Below are 25256 nucleotides of genomic sequence, written 5' to 3'. Positions count from 1 at the left end.
CATCTGGTTGGTTGCCAAAAATAACACCTCCTGATATACTTTACTCCAGTTTTGATCCACGTCTTTACCACCCTTTAGCTGGAAAGACAAGGGCTGAGGATGTACGGTTGGAATTATCCCCCCTGTCATGTTAGTTGGACACTACCACCCACCAAATGCGACCCATTAAAGTAAAATGGGTCATGCTGCAGCCATCTGGCAGTCCGGCATTTAGGGGGTTAAAACAGGCAGTGAGGAGGTGATACAATGTCCCCTGTAGAATTGATGCAAACGCAGATCACTCTTCAGAGAGCAACAAAAGTTTAAACAATGCCTTAAAGTATAATTAAAGGCAAAGCTTCTTTAGTTTTGGTTAGAACAGAGATGGATTTTAACAGTCTTGTTTTAATGCTGCCTGTGCCCTTGTTAAGGAGAGTCACCCTCTTAGTTTGTCCTGTTGCCTGTTATTGAGATTTGAAATTGAAAAGAAAATCCCAAATTGTGTGTTGTTACCAGGACTGGAATAGAGGAAAAATCTTAGTACTAGTCCTAGCTTTATTTTGGCTATGGCATAGGAAGTGAAGGGAAATCTCCCCAATGGGAAACAGATGGCAAAAAAAAATGACAGGGGTCGTAACCTTCCCCTACTCTATCCAAAATTAAAAAAAAAGTTTTGCCTTTAGTTCTACTTTTATCATCCCTGCCACATTATGCTTCCAAACCCTTGTCACATGATTAGTTTTCTGTTATCTTGTTATAGGACTGATTCATGAAGACTATAACAATAAAAACAAAATATAATAATATATTGTTAACAATTGCCACCAATCAGGTTTAATTTTATGGAACAAATAAACACTAGTGGTCAACATGTACAAAAAATACAGTTTATTCTCATTTTCATTTCTCCAGTTTGAAATCTTTCAGCTTCTGTGTGGTATTTTTGGGAGCAAAATGATATGATTGCAGTTGATACCAAGGTTTTAGTAAACTTTAAGGCTGGGTTCGCACTGGTGCAAATTGGATGCAAGAGACTGTGACTGGCTCTCAATGGAGCCAATTCACACAGCTCCAGGACGACTGCGGAGCGGTTTGCAGAAGAGTCCTGTGCATCTTCTGGTCCATTTCAGGTCTGAATTCAGGCAAAAAGTTTGGACCTGAAATGGTGTACATGGATGCACTGGACCCCCTGCTGCGAGCTGCTCTTCACAGTGTGAACCCAGTCTAAATAGTTTTTTTTTACCAAGATGGTAAAGGCTTCCCCACAGTAAGAGCTGTGAAAGTGTGGAATAGACTCCTTCAAGTTGCCTGGTTCTGTCCAGCTCAGTAGATTGCTTTAAAAAAGACTTAGATTCTTTCCTAAATGTACATATTATAACTGGATACTAATATTTATAGGTAAAGTTCATCCATTAAATATCCGATTGCGTCTTGGTGGATCAGGAAGGATTTTTTCCACTGCTGGAGCAAATTGGATCATTGTTTTTTTGTTTTGCCTTCCTCTGGATCAACTGTGGGTATAGGATTGTGTATATAGGATTGTATGTATAATTTTTGTTCCCCTTTTATTGGTTGAATTAGTTGGATTTGTGTCTTTTCTTTTTAACCTGACTAACTATGTAACTATGTAAATTGAACCATTTAATCTGCTTAACAGATGCAGTGACTGTGAGCGCTGTATTAACTATATGTAACCTCAGCTACATACAGTGCCTCTCCAGATTTCAGTTGCACCCTCCCCAAAGCACCCTGCCCTCAACCCCAACTAACCCTAACATTGTGCCTAGTCATCTCCCATCCCTACACTATAGACACATAGCCTGAACACATAGCACATAGTTGAGATCCAATCATCTGACCAACTTTTTCTGCTCAACTTTCCTCAGACTTTGTGATTTTGAATCATACTGCAATCGTCTCAAAATGCACTACACGTGTTTGGGTGGCATTCATTCCTAATGGCACCGCAAATGTGGTGCAATTTTGCCGTAGTTGTCGCATGACAGAATCATGTGGCAATTGTGGCAAAATGTATCATGCAAACCTTGTTGCCCAAAAAGGAGCAGGAGTTTCTTTTGGACGACAGCTTCACATGATGCGGTTGAGGTGCCATCAAGATTAAATGGCACCCAAACACACGTAGTGTGTTTTGATACGATTGCAGCACGATTCAAAATCGCAAAGTGTGAATGGGTCCTAAGGATAGCCGATGAGCAGAAAAAGTTGTGCAAAAGATTAGATTTCAAATATGTGCTGTGTGTTCAGGCTGTGTGTGTACAGTGCAGGGATGGGAGACGGATAGGCACAGTGTCAAAGGTGGGGGGGGGGGGGTTGAGGGCAGGGGACTTTGGGGGGTGCAACTGAAATCTGAGGGGGAGCCTACATGGTACATTTTGCCATGATTGTAGTGCAAATTAAAATGGCAAAGTTTGAATGGGGCCTTATTGTTGGTGTCTTTTTATGCAGCCCAAGACAATTCTTCTTCCTCCAGTTTGGCTCAGGAGAGTAAAAAAGTTGGACACCCCTGCTTTAGCCGGTACCAGTGGATTCTTTTTATATATCCACTGGGGGCAGAGCAGGGAATTCCATAAAGCAAATTATGTCTGAGGTACAAGAAGTATTTAACCTAGCGTTATCCACCAAAAACCAAAATATCAGTTTGGAGGTATAATGTACTTACTAATATAATAATATCAAATATAAATAACTCAATTTAATTTTCAATCTGGCATTCTACGCAAAATGTTCTGAATATATGAAATTAAACCAGTGAAACAAAAGTACAAATCAAATTAATAGTATCTTTTTTAGTAACAGTAAGAAAGACCACTATCCAAATTTTCAGTATAGTTTACTGACATTCTTTAAAAAACAGACATGCCACAACATAATAGGTTTTACTTTCAAATCTCACATTGGATACTAAGTGTAAAAGGCCCCAATTGACATTTATAAGACCATAGCTTCAATAAACAAATGTTCTGGCAGAGAGTGCAAGAGGCTCATGTTCCATTTGGAATTGGATAATGCCGTTGTACAACATAGGCCTGTAACAAATGGGATTATGTTTCTTTTTAAGGTACAACTGAAACAAGGTAATTTGAGTTCTAGGTTTGGCCTTGTTACATGACCACTGAGATCCTGTTTGTGTACCACAGTAAAACATTTTCTAAAATTTAAACACAGGAGTATTAAACTGGCAACATCGGAGTGATACAATTCTCTTTAAATGATTAGCTGTTTCTACTACAATGAATAATATGTTCTTTGGCACTGGAACTCTATAATACATACAAAAATAATAAAATGCAAATATCTTGTACAAAAATACAAATGTTTTCAAAAGCTTTTTAAAAAATATATTCCACTGAGTAAGAAACCAGCTATAAACCTGTATTATTTTCTGCCTTATTAATGAGCTTGCATTTGAGTTAAACAACACCATCTGGATAGTGTTGCCTAATCTATATCCAACATCATTTTTTCAAGCAGATATTGCATAGGTAATTGTGAAACTGTGTTTCAATATTTTCCCTGTTGATAGTTATATTGTATTAGACATATCTCTAACTCTAGGCTAATAGTTGAAGTTCAATCCGCAGCAAAGTTCTTGGAAAAATAATAATAGATTGCGGAAGTTCATGTTGGCCCAGTTTCAGTGCTTGTTTTTGCGATTTTGTTGGTATAGCACAATCCAGTTTTTTGTTCTTCTTGGAAAGAACAGTCTCCAAAGTAGTTCTAATATTATATTCCATGTCCGCTCAACCCCCGCACAATGCCTTATTCTATGATACTTCTGTAGCCTGACCTGGTAGAAAGAAGACACAGTTACAATTCTGATTGCACAACGCATGATTTCAACTTCTACACACAACAAGTGATAGTCTTATTAATCTATTCCAAATTTGAAGCAAGCTGGGAAACTTCTTCAAGTAGTATTCACTATGGCCAAATTAATGTTGCTCTAGGTGAATGACCGACTCTCATATGTTGTGAACTGGAACCCAGGGTGCTGCACAGCTCCTGCAGGGTGCAAAGGTTTGAGTAAGTGCTAAATTAAGTGTGAAACACGTCACCTTTTAATGTTCCTGTCATATCTGTGATGTCATTTTAAAGAGGAAGTAAACCCTGATGGGTTTACTTCCTCTTTGTCTCCCTGCAAAGGTAAAGCATAATGGGCTACTATGCATCGCATAGTAGCCCATTTTGTGTCACTTACCTGACACAGGAGCCAGCGATGTCACCGCTGTCCCCTGTAGTCCGGAGCATCCATCTTCTTCCTGGTATCGCTGCTCCAGCCACTCACAGCGATGACGTCACTCCCGCGCATGCGCACAGGAGCCACCACTAATGGAATATTGGCATTAGCAGCGGCATGCTGCTAACGGCGATAGTGTGCCTGCGCACCGCTGTCTATGGAGCATGCGCCGTAGACAGCTGTGACTGTCTTTTAGTAAATATCTCCTAAACCATGTAGGTTTAGGAGATATTTCTTGGACCTACAGGTAAGCCTTAATCTAGGCTTACCTGTAGGTCAAAGTGGTTTGTAAGGGTTTACAACCACTTTAATGCTTCACTAAAGACACCAAGGAGTGCAGCAATATTCTGGACTTGTGTATGTTACTAGTATTCTCTACTGCAGCTGCTGACTTTTAAAATATGGACACTTACCTGTCCAAGGCACCCGTGATGTCCTCACTCGAAGCCGATCTGTCCCTCGGCTCCTGGGTGGAGGCGTTGCCATCTTTGGTAAGGGAATCAGGAAGTGAAGCCTTCGGCTTCACAGCCTTGTTCCCTACTGTGGATGTGTGAGTCGGGCTGTGTGTCCTCACTGGTCCCTGCTGTCTTCTCGGACCTGTGTGTCTCCCAGAAGAAAGCACGGGGGGGGGGGGTGGGGGTGGAGGAGGGGCCGCATATGGTGTAGATCACTGCAGAGCCTCCGGTGATCTATGCCTGGAAGTGGGAGCAAATACCTTGATTATACATCTGCACCCCCTTTCCCCTGAAAGGTGCCAAATGTGACACCGAAGGGGGGAGGAATCCGATCAGTGGAAGTAAAATTTTTGGGTGGAACTCTGCCTTAACACAATTCTGTATTCATTGAGAAATCATTAAAGCTGTTGTAAACCTCAGATATGAAATATGAACAAAGCATATCTCTCGATAGTGTGTCTCATTCCAGAGCACTACATGTCATTTATGTCTACTGCCTCATTCCTCTGCTATAAGCATGAGTCACTTTTGATGAGTTTTCCTGACACCAAGAAAAAAAAGGTGACGTGGGCTCTGCTGTCAATTGACAGCCTCAGCGCTGTTCCTGTGTGCTGTGTGAAGGGAATGTCTCCCTATCCTCCAATCAGCTCTCAGAGCTCTCCTCACAACTCTTTGCCTTCTGCTTTTCAGAGCTGAGAGATCTTGTGGAGTTTCTGTACTTTGAATAGGTATAGGGGATGCTGTAGATAAATAGGTACAACTTATGTAGGAGAATTAGTTTCATCCCTATGTATCACCTGAGACCAGTCACATCATTAGGTATATGTGAGCATTTAAATGTTTTTTTTATGTATCTAGTTTAAAGAAGCTCGGCTGTACTTCTCCTGTGGATCACAGGAATACAGTTCGTTCTGCACTCCTGTGAGCCATTTTCAGCAGAAAGCAGGCTGAAGTCTGCTGTTGGCTGACATCACAGAGCCGGTCCAGGCTGGGGAAAGATCACGAGCACCCAGGATCAAGCCGCTGAGAGCCTGAGCCAGACGCTCCCACCACTTCCACAGCCCAGCACTCCTATGAGTGTGGGGTGGGGGGGAGGGAGGGGTCAGAGCAAATAGTAGTGACAGACAGTCACCAGCTCTCTGCTCATGGAGCTCTGAAAACCGTGCGATCAGCGGTGTTTGATCACTCAGTTCTCAGTCTTAGAGCGGAAAAAGGACTAAGACTTGGATCAATGCTGCATCCACCTAAGTAAGTATGATTTAAAACAAACAAATAAACAAACAAACTTCTCTTTTAAATATCTAAATTTGGCTGGTAGCAATACCACTGCTAAATGTTTCAGCTCCTGTTGCAGTTGGAGATTCGGCTCAGCTGAACACTCATTTGTTCACCTGTTTACTGTACCTCCCAAACAGTGGATGGACCTGCAACTTCTATACATTGTATGCCATGCAGAAATCTTATATTATTTCCCCCTCTGGTGAGATGTTCTTAGCCTATAGCATTAGGCTATTTTCTCTATTGGTCGTATGTTCTTTAAATCTTCTGGTCACATTTTTTTATACATAAGAAATGTAATACTCGAATCATATGGTTCACTATACCAAAGGAGCATGTGTAAGTAATGACAGCTATTTAGGATCTAAGGATCTTTAGGGGGCTACTTATAAAACCTTAATGTTACTGGCTTCTATTTTATATGCAAAATAAGCACATACACAGTATAAAATTATAGAAGGGAGTCAGAGAGGTATTTCAGGTCATATCTTACCTTTGTCCCTAGGTTTCTCACAGATGAAGTTATTTAAATCTGCACAATGGAAATCATTCCACAAGCCTGAATATATTAACCCTGCACAGTCTTCCCCAGGTCCGTCTTCAGGAGCCCAGTTGTCTGGTTGGCCAGGCTTCCAATTTCTGCAAGATACATAATAAATGTCTCTTAAGTGGACAGGAAATAAATAGGTCTGCCATTAAAGAAACTCATCTCCATTAAAAAAAAGGTCAAACAAAGGCACTCTGTGAAAGAATAAATTGTATACTTACCTTTCTGGCCGACTGTGTGTGAAATCTTCACTCTTTTGAATAACTACAAGTGCCAATGCTATCCAACATACAGTATCTGAGTGTTTTGGATAGCGTCTCCTGCTGGGCACTGTGGTTCTTCCCTCAGTCCAGTAACTTCTTTACAGGACACAGCAGTGAGGTTGCAGCCTGTGAAAGGAACCACCTTGCCCAGCGAAAGATACGCTCTCCAATACTTTTCAAATAGCAGGAGTACCCAGAGCTCTTCAAGAGTGAAGGTTTATCACAGTGACTGCTGGAAAGGTAAGCTTTTCTTTTTTCTTTTTACAGGTTTTATTTTTTATACTTTTTTTTTCACGGGTTAGGGTTGCATTTAATATGTGGCACATTTCTTGATAATAAGTAGTTTGTAGTTTAAGATCGTTATTAATATTTTTAGAGCACACTTGATTTTCTTTGTGACATGATTACTAAGTTGGATAGAATATTATGTTTATTCCCTAAATAAGCAGTGTTAATATGTTTTAGTTAAATAAACTCAAAGGTTATATGAACTGACGATAAGAAATAAAAAGCAATTATTGTGCAGGGACAGCTAGCAATGAGCTGCACGATTAACTGTTAAGAATCGTTATCGCGGGGGGCATGTCCGAGATGGCCATGGGAGCAGACGTGTTTGTCTGAGCTCCCAAAGACCGGCCTTGTGATCCGCATATTTTGGGATGCAGGAACCTTGTGCTATACCCCCACTCATCCCTCCTGACAGGGGGGCCACTCCCGACGTTCTGGGGGAAGAATTGGCCACCTGGAGATCCCCGAAGCGGACTGTGGCGCCAGGCCTCGCGGACTAGGCTAAAGCCGTGGGCTCACCTAGAAATCCATGCCCGTGGCTTCACAAGGCCAGCGCGGAGCCCGCCCGAAACTTCCACCACACACTGCAGGCGACTTCACCCTGCCTCTTTTCACTCCTGTTGCCCTTCTGACTGCTTGGGGGGGAATAATCTGCCTGAGACCCCGAGGGGAGGCAGCGGTGCAGGATCCGGTGGACTGGGCCGAGGCTGTGGACTTGCCTGGGATCCCTGCCCACACCCCTGACACACACTGTGGACAGCCTCCTCCGGCCCCTATTAAATCCTCCTGCTCTTCAGAGTGCCTGGGGGGGGGAATAAGCCGGTTGGGACCATGAGGAGGGGCGGTGGTGCCGGGCCTGGTGGACTGGGCTGAAGCCGTGGGCTCGCCTGAGATCCCTGCCCGCGGCCTCACAGGGCCAATGGGGCGTGCACCCGAGCCCCACCTGGAAGCTTCCTGCCCCCTTTCTGCTCCTGCTACCCTTCACCGTGCCTGGAGGGGGAATAAACCGGCTGAGATCCCGAGAAGGACTGGGCCAGCGCCACAATCTTGCCTGAAACAGCTGCCTGCGATTTTACAGGGCAGCCTGAGAATCCCCGAGACATCTGACAAGGTACAGTTAGCGGGTGTCCCCTGCCCCTCTCTCCTGATACCCTCCCTGGGGTATGTAAAAGAGGAAGAGCCAGCCTCGATCCCAGAAAAAGGCTGTGAAGCCCAACAACTTTGACAGGGCCGTACCCACGGCCTCGCCTAGGACTCCTGCCGAGATGGAGAACCAGGCCGGAGACCCCGACAAACTGCCTGCTATGGCAGCCGATTTTAAGGCAGTTCTGCAGGCCATAACCACCCTGACTAGTAAGGTGGACCATATACAAGCCAATGTGGAGTTTATTAGGAAGGACTTTGACACCTTTTGTGGCAGAATGACTGAGGTGGAGAAAAGGGTCTCCCAGGTGGAGGATACAGTATGTGACCATGAGGCTGACATACACATATTTAAGGCCAGGGTAAAGATGCTTGAATCACGTGCAAAAGATGCAGAAAACTGCAACAGAAAGAATAATTTGCACATCCTGGGACTCCCGGAGGTGGGGGCAGAAGGCACGAATCCTATGGCTTTCACTGAATGTTTACTGCAACAGCTACTCCCTTCAGCTCGCTTCTCTCCATTTTTCACTGTGGAAAGGGCCCATCGCATACCCACCACCAGGGGACCCCAAGGAGCGACACCCTGCACCTTCATCTTCAAACTCCTTCATTTTCAGGACAGAGATATAGTGATGAGGGAGGCCAGGGCACAAGGTGAACTTCGCTTTGAAAATGCAAAACTCCTGGATTATTCGTTGGAAACCCAGAAGCAATGGAAATCCTTTGACACCGTAAGAGCAAGGCTTCGCTCCCATCATATTAAATACAGAATGCTCTTCCAGGCCAGGCTGAGGGTGGAGGATGGGGAGTCTACATGATTCTTCACTTCCCCAGAGGAGGCGTCCGGATGGATCGACACACTCCTGCTCAGATAAGTGGCCTGCTGGATAGCTTGACTGAACGGCTTCCCACTTCTGGACTCAGTGGGCTGGGAAGTTAAGTTTTGAAATATCCTTTGAGACCTTGCTGCTGGGAAGGTGGTCCCTGGGATACATCCTGCTTCTGCTCTCCTCCCCTCCCTTTCCCCATCCGGGACCCAGGCCCCTCTTCCCAGCCCAATGTGTCCACATTTACTTGGAAAATACTATCCCTAAGACGTGCCTCTATTACATATTAGCCGGAATAGGGCCTCGTGGCCTAGATCATCCATTGTATACGGCTACATCCCTATCCTTAATGCCACCCTATTTTCTCCCCCTTGGTAGCAACTGGAATAATCAAATTTACTTTGCAACGTTAGTGTTTAAGACTGTACCCCTGGCTGCTGCTGGGAGCCTGCACCCGTTTTTTTTTCTTTTCTGATCCAGTCTTCAGCAAGAGACTAGATGTAAAATCTGATTGCTGAACTCCAGATGCCATTTTGCACACGTTCCCCCGTAACAAGCCTGTTCCCCTTGGTTCTAAGTTGGGATCCTGAGCCTCCCTAAGGTTGGGGATGGGGTTGGTTGGGTATATTCTGTTCTGTTTGGTGTATTGTTTTTTCACAAGCGATGTAAAAATGTATGTCACTGGATATTTGAGATGCCCCGTCCTGACACACACCACCGTTCGGACCTTGCATCTAACTTTGAGTAGAGGCCCACAGCTTAAAAATGTGCTGCCAGATGATTATGGCTGACTGTACTATTATCTTATGGAAGACCAGGGGCTGCTGGCATTGGAGTTGGACCCAGAGGGTCAATTTGTTATACTCCATGCAGTCGTAGATAGATTGGAGTTGGTGGTGGTGGGATTGTACCTGCCCCCACCTGCCTCCATGAGATTACTTAACCAGCTTATTTCTAAAATTGCTGTGTATGCCATGGACAATGTGGTGATGCTGGGAGATTTTAACTTTGCCCTGGATCCTGGGGTGGACAGACTCTCGCCCGGAGTGGGCTTGTCTTCAGAGATGCTAGCCTGGGCGGAAGCCTCTAATCTTATTGATGTCTGGAGATGGTGAAATCCCTCTCAGAGGGTCTATACATGCCACTCAGCCTCACACAAAACCCTTTCACGCATAGACCTTGCCTACACGGGGGGATCTGTCCTACCCAGGGTCCGGGATGTCACCATTCTCCCCCGTGGCGTCTCCGATCACGCCCCGCTTGCTTTGAGGCTGGGCATGTCCGATGTACCAGGGGAGAGTCTGTAGAGATTGTCCAGGTTCTGGCTGTCTGATTCCAGAATATCTGAGCCGCATCGATCTGAAGCGATGCAGTATTGGCGGGAGTTGGATCGGTTGATATCTCTGACCATGTCCTGGGATGCTTTTAAAGCCTTCACTAGGGGTAGCTTGCAGTCCCATATAAGCAGGATCTGTAGAGATCTAGGGGAGGAGACCCAAAAGGCTGAGGAAAGGGTGGCAGCACTGGAGGAGGAATACTCAGAGTCGGGGGCTCCAGAGGCGTACTCTAATTTCCAGGTGGCGCTGAGGGATGTTATGCTACTGCGAACATCTGCCACCAAAGCTAAATTCCTACATCAATCCCAAAGAATCTTTGAGCACAGTGAAAAGACTGGTAGTATGCTGGCATAGCTGGCGAGTGTGAGCTCTTCCCCGGTGACTTTCGCGGGTATATGCGATTCAGTGTGATACTGACAGACCCCTCCTCCATCAATGACAGATTTGCGGCGTTTTACCGTGACCTATATGTTTCTCAAATGGGGTGCACAGACGAAGAGCTGGTGGCATACCTCGACGGGGTGGAGCTCCCCTGTCTAACATCCAAATTTAGAGAAGCTTTAGATGACCCTATACGACTGGAGAAATTGCAGAAGGCAGTGGCCTCCCTACAAAATAGAAAAACACCAGGCCCGGAGGGAATACCTTCTGCATTTTTTAAAACTTATATAGAGGAAATACTACCATCATTTAAATTAGTGCTGCAAAAAGCCATGGAAGGGGAGCTGCTGCCCCCGACAATGGCCGAGGCAGTTATAGTGGTTATCCTTAAACCTGGAAAACCCCCTGAGCAGTGTTCCTCGTACTGCCCAATTTCCCTCCTTAATGTAGACGCCAAGCTGTTGGCCAAGGTGTCGGCTGACTGAACACAGTGATTACAGCGTTGGTTCACTTGGATCAGTCCGGATTTATGCCGGGCAAAGGGACCGACATAAACATTTGGCGCCTTCTCTCCAGAGCGTATGGAGGCGGTGTGGAGGTAGTTGCCTCACTAGACGCTGAAAAGGCTTTTGACTCGGTTGAGTGGCGCTACCTCTGGGCGATCCTTTGTAAATTCAGGTTTGGCCCTCGTTTTATCAGCTGGGTCCAGATGTTATACCGCAACCCCACAGCCCGTATACGAACAAATAATACGCTGTCTATGCCATTCCCCCTGTCCGGGGGCACCAGACAGGGATGCTCGCTATCCCCTGGACTATTTGCGCTAGCCATGGAACCCATGGCAGCCCACATTAGATCCGCCCCCTCAGTAAAGGGAATACATGGGGGTAATGGATAAAATATCCTTATATTCCGATGATACAAATAATAGACGAATTTGGGTTATTCTCTGGCATCAAAGTTAACTGGGGGAAATCGATCCTCTTCTCACTAAATGCGTCGGGTCAGCATCCGCTAAAACAGGTACTCCCTTAACCACTTAACAACCGCCCATTGCCGATTAACGGCATCAGGGCGGTTGTTTAACTCTAAGAGGCCGTTAATTAACGGCCTCCCAGAATTCTGCTCTCGCGCGCCCCCTGGGGCGCGCACACGAGAGCATCCGTGACCGCTGGGTCCAGTGGACCCGGCGCATCACGAATCACGGTAAACGGCCGCTCATCGCGGCCGTTTACCACGTGATCGCTCCGTCAAATGACGGAGTGATCACTTGTAAACAAGCCGGCGTCATGTTATGACGCCGGTTCCTCCCTCCCCCTCTCTGTACCGATCGGTACAGCGGAGGGGGAAGAGATCGGTGTCAGCAGCGATGTGGGCTGCATCTGCAGTGCCCACATCGCTGCTCACCGAAAATTAACCCCTCAAATCCCTGCAAATACTCTGCATTACTCTGCAATTCCCTGCAAATACTCTGCATTACTCTGCAATTCCCTGCAAATACTCTGCATTACTCTACAATTCCCTGCAAATACTCTGCATTACTCTGCAATTCCCTGCAAATACTCTGCATTACTCTGCAATTCCCTGCAAATACTCTGCAATTCCCTGCAAATACTCTGCAATGCCCTGCAACACTCTGCAATGCCCTGCAACACTCTGCAATGCCCTGCAACACTCTGCATTGCCCTGCAACACTCTGCATTGCCCTGCAACACTCTGCAATGCTCTGCAACACCCGCCAATACCCTGCAATGCTCTGCAACGCAGTACTCTGCAACACCATGCTCTGAGATACCCAGCCATAGTCGGTGATACCCTGCAATACCCAGCCATAGACATCTCCCGCCGCCCTCCGCCCTCCGGTGCTTCTACCGAATCGCTAATACGATCAAAGCCAGAATCTTTTTTTTTTTCAGGCTTCCCAGCTTAGAGGTGAGATGTGGGTCTTATTGACCCCACATCTCACTGTAAAGAGGACCTGTCATGCCATATTCCTATTACAAGGGATGTTTACATTCCTTGTAATAGGAATAAAAGTGATCAAAAAAATTATTTTTGGGGAAAAAAATGTCAAACTAAAATAAATAAAGTAAAATGAACAATAAAAAAAAATGTTTTTTTTAAAGCGCCCCTGTCCCCATGTGCTCGCATGCAGAAGCGAACGCATGCGTATGTCCCGCCCACATATGAAAACGGTGTTCAAACCACACATGTGAGGTATCGCTGCGAACGTTAGAGCGAGAGCAATAATTCTAGCCCTAGACCTCCTCTGTAACTCAAAACATATAACCAGTAAAAAAAATGTAAATCGTCGCCTATGGGGATTTTTAAGTAGCGACGTTTGCCGCCATTCCACGAGCGTGTGCAATTTTGAAGAGTGACATATTAGGTATCTATTTACTCAGCGTAACTTAATCTTTCACATTATGCAAAAATTGGGCTAACTTTACTGTGTTTTTTTTTTTTAAGCACAAAACAGTTTTTTTTCCAAAAAAAAGCATTCGAAAAATTACTGCGCAAATACCGTGCGAGATAAAAAGTTGCAAAGACCACCATTGTATTCTCCAGGGTGTGTGCTAAAAAAACATATATAATGTTTTGGAGTTCTATGTAATTTTCTAGCAAATAAATGATGATTTTTACATGTAGGAGAGAAATGTCAGAATTGTCCTGGGTGCTCCAGAACACCTAATGGCGCTCCATGCATGTTGGGCCTCTGTATGTGGCCACGCTGTGTAAAAGTCTCACACATGTGGTATCACCATACTCGGGAGTAATAGAAGAATGTGTTTTGGGGTGTAATTTGTGGTATGCATATGCTGTGTGTGAGAAATAACCTGATAATATGACAATTTTGTGAAAAAAAAAAAAAAAAGTAAAAAGAATCTTGATTTTGCAAAGAATTGTGGGAAAAAATGACAACTTCAAAAAACTCATCATGCCTCTTACTAAATACCTTGGAATGTCTTCTTTCCAAAAAGGGGTCATTTGGGGGGTATTTGTACTTTTCTGGCATGTTAGGGTCTCAAGAATTGAAATAGGCCGTCAGTCCTTCAGGTGTGATCAATTTTCAGATATTGGCACCATAGCTTGTGGACTCTATAACTTTCACAAAGACCAAATAATATCCACCAATTTGTACTTATTTTTACCAAAGATATGTAGTAGTATAAATTTTGGCCAAAATTCATGAAGAAAAAATTACTAATCTGCTAAATTTTCTAACAGAAACAAAGAAAAATTCGTTTTTTTACAGAATTTTCGGTATTTTTTCTTTTATAGCACAAAAAAAAAAAAACCCAGCGGTGATTAAATACCACCAAAAGAAAGCTCTATTTGTGTGAAAAAAAGGACAAAAATTTCATATAGGTCCAGTGTTGCATGACTGAGTAATTGTCATTCAAAATGCGAGAGCACCGAAAGCTGAAAATTGGTCTGGTTATTAAGGGTGTTTAAGTGCCCAGTGGTCAAGTGGTTAAACTGGGCATCTGAGTTTAAATACCTAGGGGTGAGGATTGGGACTCTGCTATACTCATACTATGAACTGAATCATCAGCCATTACTAAAGTTTTTCACAGAAATGTGGGGCATGGAGGACCCTCCCCCTGTCACCAGTAGGTAGGGTAAACTTGGTTAAGATGGTCTATCTCCCCAAATTCCTATACCTCTTTCGTAACTCCCCTCTGACCCCCCCAGCTTCATTCTTTGCCAAAAATAAAAAGTATAATATCTTCCTTTGTTTGGAATGGAAGACCCCTGAGACTGGCCATTACTACCCTTCAGCTGTCCGTCAACCAGGGAGGCCTGTCCCTGCCAGATTTTCAGACCTACTTCTGGGCGGCTGTTTTGGTGACGGTTAGATGGTGGTTCTCTCAGCCACGGGACAACCCGGCGGTGACCTTGGAGGCAGCCATAATGGGCTCATACTCCTCCCTCAGCAACGTGGTATTCAGGGGGGCGATATCTCACCCTGGCAGACTCTGTGGAGTGACCCCAATTCTACCAATTTCATAGATAAACCCCTCTCCTCCCTATACTTCCAATTATCTATAGCCCCACTGAAGAAACTTGAAAAAAAACCCCGGTAAAGTGGAAGCTAGACTTCCCAGACCTGACAGAGGAGGAATAGGAGACTTGTGTATCTTCCTTTGTCACTAACATGATCTCGGCCAGAGACCGATTTATGTAGGTTAAGTTCCTCCACAGGGCCTATTAAACTCCTAGGCGGTTAAAAATTTTGAACCTTAGCAGCCCGATGGCCTGCCCTAGATGTGATAGTAGCTCCCCCTAATTCTTTCACATGACATGGTCATGTCCCCGTCTTGGAGAGTATTGGTCAGAGATAGCTGATACCCTGGGTCGGGTTACCTCCCTGGAGCTGGGAACAGACCCAAAAATAATGCTGCTTAATGTCTTTGATTCCAGAGTAAGGGGCAAATATACTAGATTATTTCTAAGTTACGCTACGTTTTATGCCCGCAGAGAGATATTCCTACACTGGAAAGATGCTGTGCCTCCCAGGGTGTCCTCATGGCCTCTAACACTAAATTCAGTGTTGCCACTGTATAAGCTTACCTATGCCAATCGTAATAGCCCTAGCAAGTTTGATAAAATATGGTCAGGATGGATAGATACCTGGGGCGCAGAACTGGTAGATAACCACTAAAACGTTACTGCTGGAATTGCAACAGGGTACCACGGACATGATCTATTGAGTATATTGTGACAGACCTAGCCGGGACACAGGCTTTTTGAGAGGACTGAATGCGAGCCTCTTGACGATTGATTATGGGCCCTGGATTTTAGGGGCACAGGGTGAATGAGAACCCCACTATAATCTGTGCTAGTCAGATTCAATGCTGTATATATGTATATATAATGTGTGTTGCCTCATGCTGTTGGAACACAAACTGTTAGATGCTAATGTCATGAACTCCAGCCACCTGTGTGTTGTGTAAATGAGTCTGGTCTGGCTTGTAGGAGTATTCACACATTGTTGTTTGTGCTAATTAACCCCGTGTTTATGTTTATGGTAATATTTATTGAATTGTTAGTGAGCTAGGAGCCGAAAAGTCTTATACCTCAGTCAACTAGTCTGAGTGTTGATTTAGATAATTAGCTCATGCTAATTAGGTTAGGTTTTAGTCTTCTACTGTATTATAAATACTTGGCATTTTGGTTCTAATAAAGGAATCCATGTTGAGCAGCTAAGCGAGTGTCGTCTTGCTTTGTGCTTGTGAGCGGTTGGAATATCTGATCTCTATATTCAGACTTAGGAAGCGGTATACTGATGGAAGCACTCAATCGGAGTGTGGGATCGGTTCCAACACATTGGTGACAAGAAGTGGGTTGCTTCCTGCAGTCTGGGACATCCAAAACTCCATTGGAATCCAAGATCAGGATAGCAGACTTAAGTCACCCCAGCGGAGATATGGACCTGGCATCAGAGTTCCCGGGGCTGCTGCGGATCGTCCTTTCAGCATACACCAGGACTGTGTATGAGGATGAATACCTGGAGCTCAGGCAGTGGATTCGGGTGGAGCTCTGTATTGGAGCCCTCCAGCTCGCTGGTATAAAACAGGGCAAGTGCTTTCCAACCCAAGAGCAGCGGGCCAGTGACCAACGGGCATTGCAGATGGCATTCCTGGGAGAGTAGTCCCAGGAGCAGTGGGTGACTGAGTTGGACAGGCTGGTCCAGCAGGAGATAGAGCTGGACAATCATTATTGGGCTCTGCAATGGCACACAGAGCAGAGATATTTAGGGGAGACAACAGAATGCCCTCCGGAGGGATATGACTTTGGAGGCCCTGGATTTCTGTGGGAGAGGCTTACAAATCGTTTTGTGTTTGGCGATGAAGGGGAACCTACCCTTGAGGACCTGCGAGAATATAGAGAGGCTATACTCGGTCTTGCAGGGGTCTCAGAGCTTAAACCTGATCTGGACCATTTGTTAAGGAAGGAACAGCATCTGGAAAGTGCATACAGGAAACTGCTAGAACACGTTCAGCAGCATGCCAGAGAATCGTCAGTGGAAACTCCGGAGATTGTCGTCCCCAAACATGAAGATCTGACAACAGGGCAGAGTTCTGCTAACTTCTGCCCAGCACCAACAGTGGCTAAGATGCTAATGTCATGAACTCCAGCCACCTGTGTGTTGTGTAAATGAGTCTAGTCTGGCTTGTAGGAGTATTCACACATTGTTGTTTGTGCTAATTAACCCTGTGTTTATGTTTATGGTAATGTTTATTGAATTGTTAGTGAGCTAGGAGCCGAAAAGTCTTATACCTCAGTCAACTAGTCTGAGTGTTGATTTAGATAATTAGCTCATGCTAATTAGATTAGGTTTTAGTCTTCTACTGTATTATAAATAGTTGGCATTTTGGTTCTAATAAAGGAGTCCACGTTGAGCAGCTAAGCGAGTGTCATCTTGCTTTGTGCTTGTGAGTGGTTGGAATATCTGATCTCTATATTCAAACTTAGGAAGCGGTATACTGACGGAAGCACGCAATCGGAGTGTGGGATTGGTTCCGTCACATATATAATCACTGTTTGTACTATGCATACTTCATACAGTATATGAGGCCCCCTCCCTTACTCTCCTTCCTTCTCCCCCCACCTTTTCCCCCTACGTCCCGCCCCCCCTTCTCCTCTTCTCCTGTATCCTGCCCTTCCCATAGACCTCTGTAGTTGATGCTGCTGTATTCTAATGCCTCCGAACCATATCCTAATGTGTTGTAACTTAAAAGCCACCACAGCTTTCTCCTATTTGAATGTACAGCCCACCTACCCTGTGACAATTCATGTAACAATCTTCTGTGAACAACTGTGTATATGCATTGCTTTTACTGTAAACATTTAATAAACAATTTCTTTTTGTGAAAAAAAAAGAATCTTTATCTCATTTTATTCCCCGTTGCGATCTTGAAAAACTTTTTTCCTGATTCTTTCTATGCAGAGAATTCTCTCTGCTCTGCTAAAGCTGACAGCCATCAAAAGACAGTAAAAAAAATAAAAATAAATGGGCAGTCTGCCAGGAATCACATTTTAAATCATTCAAAAAATGCTTCTAAACTCAACTGCCTAGAAACGACTATAAAGGACTCCGTGTACATGTACTGATAAGATAACATAGAGGAGAGTTCAGGGGCACCTGAAAAAAAAAATGCCCAACTGCTCCCAAATGTTCATTTACCAGCAGCAGGTAACATGAGGCCTAAACACATCAAGAAAAAATCCATACTTAGCAATGTTAGGCTCCGTTCACACCTACGCGTTTTTCTGCTCTAAAGCCCCATACACACTAATGCTCCATACACACGGTCGGACATTCCGACCACAAAATCCGTCTGATTTTTTCTGATGGATTTTGGCCGAAACTTGTCTTGCATACACACAGTCGCACAAAGTTGATGAAAAATCTGAACGTTCAGAACGAGGTGACGTACAAAATGAACAACTGAACTACTTAGAGGCCAGTAGCCAATAGCTTTCGTCTCCAAATTTTCTCTGAGCATGCATGGCACTTTGTGCATCAGAATTCTCTACACACGATTGGAAAAAGTCTGATTGGATTTTGTTTTCGGAAAATTTTAGATCCAGCTCTCAAACCTTTTCCGTCAGATGTTCCGAAAGAAAAAGTTCGATAGAGCCCACACACAATCGGATTTTCCGACAACATAATCCGATCTGACTTTTTCCGTCGGAAATTTCTGACCGTATCTATGGGGCATATCAGATTTTCTGCTGATTTCTTACCAGCATGTCAACGGTGACATGTCCGCTGACATCCGACCCGCTCCGATCCGAAAAAGTGTGACGGAGGAAAAACCTACTTTTCCATCCGTCTGCGGTTTGGATTGGGTGACGACGGACTCTGCAGTCCGTCCTCATACGATCTCCCATAGGGGAGAGCGGCGCTCTGACAGGTCCGTCCCTGCACAGTGTGCAGAGATGGACCTGTCATCTTCCTGCTCAGCGGGGATCGACGGAGCGATCCCGCCTGAGCAAGCAGATGTTCACACGGGATGGATCCGTGATGATCTGCCCCGTGTGAAAGAGGCCTAAAGGGGTTTGCCAACAGGCAGGTAAATGTATTTTATTGCAGAACAAACATTGCATGTCTATTTTGCAATAAAAGGCCTTTCTGTTTGCAGTTTTTAACTTTTTGCTTTTAGTTCCACTTTAATACCTGTTGCCAAGGCATCAAAATCCATGTTATATGTGTTCTGATGTGCTGCCATTGACTTCTATGGACCCCCAATGCACTAAAATGTAGGGAAAATCAGACATGCTGTATTTTTTTAAAAGGGTTGCTTTAAAGGGCTGAGATGGGAACAGACATGTTTTTTTGAGTGCATAACATCATGTGCTCCAGCTCACATATGCACAGGAGGAAACACATTTTAAAAATGGTGGTAAGGGAACAGGGATACCACGATGCCATAAAATATGCATCCAATGCTGGGCTTTCTTATTAGAAAGTCAAATGTCATTGGAAAATAAAATGTCACAGATATCCTTTGTAGTAAATATGTACTTGGAAAATAAATATTTTATAAAAGCAATTACATATCAGTTTATAAGCTTTCAGACTTAAAAAAGGTAAAATAAAACAAGAGCAAAACCATTTAAGTCCCTTTTTAATGGATTTCCCACAGGTATGCCAAATTTGGGACAGTTTAGGAACTGACACTGAATGAGAGCCCACACCGTTGTACAGTCCATTTATGCTTTTTTCCACACAGTGTTTCCGAAACAACACACAATCCAAAGCTTTATTAGTGTGCTTTTAAAGCTTTAAATGCCCTTTATCAGTAATGACTTAGCATCTCAGATGACAGATGAACCATCTTGTAGTAATTTATAAAATATTCCTCAAAACTATACATTTTATAATAGGGCAGGTATTAGGGAATGAAAAGTTTCTACTCCGTATTTTTTTCTATTTTGTTTCTAATTAATTTTTTTAACCCATTAGCATATTTTCTCCTCACTGACACTACTGATGCAGAGATCACCCAGACTCATTCAAAGTGAAAGGAAAATGGTGAACATGAAACACATGTTAATCAATCTCCCCTTTCACCACAGGAAGTTAGTAAGATAAGAGAAGTGAGTAGGGGGACATTCATGCTTTGGTACTGCAAAAATTATCTAACCCTTCCCTGAACTTCACAGATAACAGAGAGGCCACATTTTATAATGAAATTAAATTTACAGCAGATATAGCAGTTTGTTTGTACCCTTTGATTGTCATACAAACTGTAGATCATTGGTCACCCAGAAGAGGGTAGAACCATAACTTATGTACTACATCTTTGGAACCAGAGAGTCAAATTCCCAAAAAGTCATGTTGCATTAAGCAGAGATTTCGAGCCATGCTGGGCATTGTAACAGCTTTATTAGTCCAAGGGCCATTTTTCTTGTGGTCATGCACTATCCTGGGTACCATGAACTGTCTTTTGAAACCCTTGTTGTTCTTGGGGTGTGACCCTGTTTGTTTTTCTGATGCCTAGAAATAAAGATGTTATAATGCCCAAAGTACTCCAAGCATTTCCATTTGATGAACAAAAATGGATTCTCTTTAAGTTCATCTTTGCTACTGTGTGCAGTAAATTGCAGGTGCACTAAGGCCGGCCATACATGGTGCAAATTTCTTTCCTGTAACTACGATTTCCCCATCAACACAGACAATGCTGATAGTGGAATCAGCAATTGTTTACTCCCGCGATACTCACAAGAGAATCTGACATTCTGTACCCAAGTTGATCGATCGATCAACTTGGTACATTCAACCTGCCCATTAGCGGTTCAAATTTTGTCCGGTTCCTGCTGAACTGGCTGAGATTTGAACCATGTATGGCTAGCCTCATAGAAAACCTTGTCCGTGATGCTGGAGAATAGGAGGTCATGTCCATTGGATTTATAATACATACGTGAAGCTTGGAAGAGTTCCATCCATCCACTTCCATACATGTTCTTCTTCACTGTCAGTTAGTCCAATCCAGAAGTTTCCTTTACTATTTGTTTGTTTCTTAATGAATTGCTATAAAACAGGAAAATTACATCTTATGTAAAAAAAAAAAAGTATAAAGTAATAAGCTAGCAACCACTTAACTGTCGTGTTTTTCATGCAACGATAAACTTGCCTCTAAACATGACACGATCATCACACAATACTATTAAAACATAATAGGCACAATGAGGAAGTATATGAGGTCCAATGTGCCTCAGAAAATATGTTTGGGACTACTGATCAGAAAGGGTTTAATCAGTCAATAGATTATTGCTCCCCCCAAAGCCATTGTGTAAAGGAGAATCTGTAGCGCACATACCCTAATAGACTTGTAGGTTGAGAACCCAGTACCAACTTTACCCTGCCAATGTTACCCTGCCTATTCTAACTCCTTTCTCAACATATAAACTTTCCAGATCATAAATGAATGGACTCTGAGATTTATTAACATGTGTATGGTTAGAGGCTCCTACAGGATTACTAAAAAGAGCCAATTAAAGATGCTAAGGTGAGCTGGAACCCTGTTGTTTTGGTTGCTGATATGTTGGTCAAACCCATGTGTCAAGGACACTGTCACTAAAATATAGTTTATAACCTTTGGTGGAGGTTTGTTTTCAGACGACTTGTTGGTGGTCTAGAATGCTAAACTTTAACATCAACATTCTTGAAACCATGTGCCAGAAACATCTGTTGTATTTACAGATGTTCTGCAATGTATTTGGATAATCATTTGAATTACTTGCTACCTTTTTCTGTGGAGAAACATTCATGTTCTTTGTATAATTAACGTACCTGCTCTTCTTTAGTTTCTATGACAACTAACATTGATCCTTTATCTTCACAGAAAAGTTTAGCATCATCAAATATATCTTTTCCATTTGAGAAATAGTAACACTTATCAGTATAATTCCTCCACTCATATGGACAACCTAAAAAGAAAATAGATGCATTTTACATATTGTTTTGGAATCTCCAATAAATAGTATAAAAAAATGGTTAACCAGTTCTTTGTGTTTTCTACGTAGATCAGAATATTTGATTCTGTGTTTCACAATTTTGCCTTGAAAATTATGCCTAATCTGTGAGTTCCAGAGCTAGCACCTGTTCGAGCACCTCATGCACCACATATGTTTCTGTAACAGATTACAGATAGGTGCTTACAGTATGTATCTTTGTCTTACATTGCTAAACACAATATACACAATTTTAACTTACCAGTCACTGAAGGACTCATCATGAATTCTGTTGTGGGAGCATCAGGAACTAACAATGCTTTTGCAGCATCTCCAGGTGGTCCAGGTGGTCCTCTAGGTCCTGGAAGTCCAGGCAGTCCAGGTATACCTGGTGGACCAGGTGCTCCTCTAACACCAGGAATTCCAGGCTCACCAATGACTCCTTTAACTCCTTGTGGGCCTGCAGGCCCAGGTGGCCCAGGTGGTCCATTTGTTCCAGGTGGTCCTGATACACCTGGATCTCCCTTTGGTCCAGGTTCTCCAGGCTTACCAGGTGATCCTCTTTGCCCTTTGTTGCCTTGCGAACCTCTTGAGCCTTTTGAACCTTTTTCGCCTGGAGGTCCTATTGGTCCAGGTGGTCCTTTATCACCAGCAGGCCCTGGCACCCCTGGTTCTCCCTTTTCTCCTGTTTGTCCTTTTGGTCCAACAGGTCCCATGAGACCTTGTGATCCTCTCTCTCCTTTAGGTCCTCTTGGACCTGGTGGTCCTGATAAAAACAAAATATTATTTATGTACTAATGTATCCATAATGCAAAGTACATACGCAAATAATAAATGCCCAATTCCACCTACTCTCCCCAAGTGAAATCTAATCCCCACTGTATCAGATAAATATATTTATGCACAAGAAGGTGTCGAGAAAAATATATTAAAATAAGGTGTCTGCTGGATCTCTTTTTAAGGGTTAGGAAAAAATAACCTTTATCCTACCTGAAATAAAACTGTTATTTGTACTGTGGTATAAGCCATAATGTGACTGGTACTGTGTGTGGTTACTCTACTGGGATCCAATATGCATATACAAATATCAGTTTTATATATGTGTTTTGCTGCTCACTTCTATGGTATCTTTCTCAAATCTTTGTGGCTCATTAGTTCTCACAAGGTATGTAAATAGGTATACAGGAAATAATATTGGAAGTAAAATTTATTCTGGCTCGTGCTTACATAAAAATGATGGATTTTAAACATATAAATAAGCATCAAACTGTCAACCCCTGAATAATGGCTAACTTCAATCTTGATCTATGTGTCTTCTCTCAAAATCTTTGCTATGACATTATGCCCATCTGACTACCAGATCTAAGAATGAAATAGTATCCTTTGACAGCAAATTGTTGTAGTATTTGGTTATATGTTGGTCCAATCTGGTAAAAAAATTCTTACATCCATAACAATGGAAAAAATAGGGAAAAAATTCCAATATTCTCTATGGAAGAGTCAACAATCCAATCACATAGCAAGGTAGTGCAAAACAATGGATACAGATTTACCATGACCACAGTTTGGTTCATAAATTATTTAGTTTGCTGTTGTACTATGTTGACTATGCCTTAATTTTACATGGGTTCTATTTCAACTACAGTAGTAAGTCTATCTCTGACCTTTCTAAAACTAGTGGCTGGCTACAACTGGGTCACATATATAAAAAGAAATTGGCCACAGGCCACAATTCCTTTACTAATGGAGAGGCAGACTAATTTGAGCTCTGTTTTCTGTTTCACTATTTTTTTTTTCAATAAATCTTAGCCCCTGTTAACACTGGTGTGTTTTCTCCTGTGTTTGCTGTCACGCTGCATTGCACAACAATGGAAATTACATTACTCCCTACGGTGTCCACTCATGTCAATGCAGTGCAGCTGCAGCGCATTTTTTGAAAAGGTGCAGAGAATTCTTTTGGTACAGTGCAGCTTGTTTTTTGCCCCATAGACCTTAATAGGAATGCATGGAAAGCAAATGTAAAACACGTGTAAAAAGCATGTACAGTACACATTTTTGGCATAGATTTGTGTAAAAAAATCTGATCTTCCCATACAAAAAAAAAACACATGAAGCTTAAAACATAAAAATAAACAATAAATATTAAAAAATAAAAACAATCTTCTAGAACTTGAGTGTCATACACAAATATTCCATTTAATAGGCTTCATATAAGTTAACACATGGGAGAATTTAATCAAAAGTGTCTGAGACAAGTTCTCTCTCAACATAGCAACCAGTCAGCTTTTAGCTTTCATTTTTTTCCCCACAGCCTAGAACATTTTAATTTAAAAGTATATTGGCTGCTGTTCAGTTGAGACTATAGGATTTATTTATTTAACCTGGAAAGTGCTGAATCTGGTGCAGCTGTGCATGGTAGCCAATTGGCTTCTAACTTCAGTTTGCTCATTTAAGCTTTGACAAAAATCCTGGAAGCTGATTGGTTTCTATGCACAGCTGCACTCGATTTTGCACGCTCCAGTTTTAGTAAATCAACCCCAAACTGTCTCAGACACTTTGTATTAATTTTCAATTTTCTGTTTATCTGTGGTATCTGGGCAAAGCAGAGAGTGCACTCCATAAAGTCTATCTTTGAGTATAATAGATACAGTTGTGCTCATAAGTACAAGAATTTATGATTTCTGCCATTTTTCAGAGAATATGAATGATACGTAACACAAAAACATTTCTTTCATTTATGGTTAGTGTTTGGCTGAAGCCACTTATTATCAATCAACTGTGTTTACTCTTTTAAATCATAATGATTACCATAATGCCCAAATGACCCTGATCAAAATTTTACATACCCTGGTGATTTTGGTCTGATAACATGAACACACGTTGACACAATGGGGTTTAAATGGCTATTAAAGGTAACCATCCCCACCTTTGATCTGTTTGCTTGTAATTAGTGTGTGTGTGTATAAAAGGTCAATGAGTTTCTGGACTACTGACAGACCCTTGCATCTTTCATCCAGTGCTGCACTGACGTTTCTGGAATCTGAATCATGGGGAAAGCAAAGGAATTGTCAAAGGATCTGCGGGAAAAGGTAGTTGAACTGTATAAAACATGAAAGGGATTTAAAAAGATGTCCAAGGAAATAAGAATGCCAATCAGCAGTGTTCAAATTCTAAACAAGAAGTGGAAAATGAGGGGTTCTGTTGAAACCAAACCATGGTCAGGTAGACCAACTGAAGTTTCTGCCACAACTGCCAGGAAAATTGTTTTTGATGCAAAGAAAAACCCACAAATAACTTCAGGTGAAATACATGACTCTCAACTTCAGGTGAAATACATGACTCTCTGCAAATGTGTGTGGCTGTTTCAAGATGTACAGTAAGGAGGCACTTGAAGAAAGATGGGCTGCATGGTCAACTCGCCAGAAGAAAGCCATTACTACGCAAATGCCACAAAGTATCCTGCTTACAATATGCCAAACAGCACAGAAACAAGCCTCAAACCTTCTGGCACAAAGTCATTTGGAATGAT

General features: G+C 42.9%; 1 protein-coding gene across 1 annotated transcript in view; it reads right to left on the bottom strand.

The window, feature by feature from the left end:
* Positions 1 to 2813: 2813 nt before the first annotated feature.
* The window catches only part of COLEC12 (collectin subfamily member 12), a 220956-nt gene continuing 198513 nt past the window's right edge, over positions 2814 to 25256 (bottom strand). The window contains exons 6-10 of the mRNA XM_077492546.1: positions 21990 to 22493; positions 21567 to 21703; positions 20695 to 20804; positions 6464 to 6609; positions 2814 to 3787 (exon numbers count right to left, since the gene is read on the bottom strand). Coding sequence (XP_077348672.1) covers positions 3765 to 3787; positions 6464 to 6609; positions 20695 to 20804; positions 21567 to 21703; positions 21990 to 22493 — 920 coding nt within the window. The 3' untranslated portion in view covers positions 2814 to 3764. The remainder of the gene's footprint in view (positions 3788 to 6463; positions 6610 to 20694; positions 20805 to 21566; positions 21704 to 21989; positions 22494 to 25256) is intronic.

The sequence above is a fragment of the Lithobates pipiens genome, unplaced genomic scaffold, assembly GCF_037356315.1.
Source record: "Lithobates pipiens isolate NorthernLeopardFrog02 unplaced genomic scaffold, aLitPip1_a1.2 Scaffold_19, whole genome shotgun sequence".
Classification (NCBI taxonomy): domain Eukaryota; kingdom Metazoa; phylum Chordata; class Amphibia; order Anura; family Ranidae; genus Lithobates; species Lithobates pipiens.
Note: the sequence above shows the minus strand (reverse complement) of the source record. Positions and strands in the feature narration are given on the sequence as shown.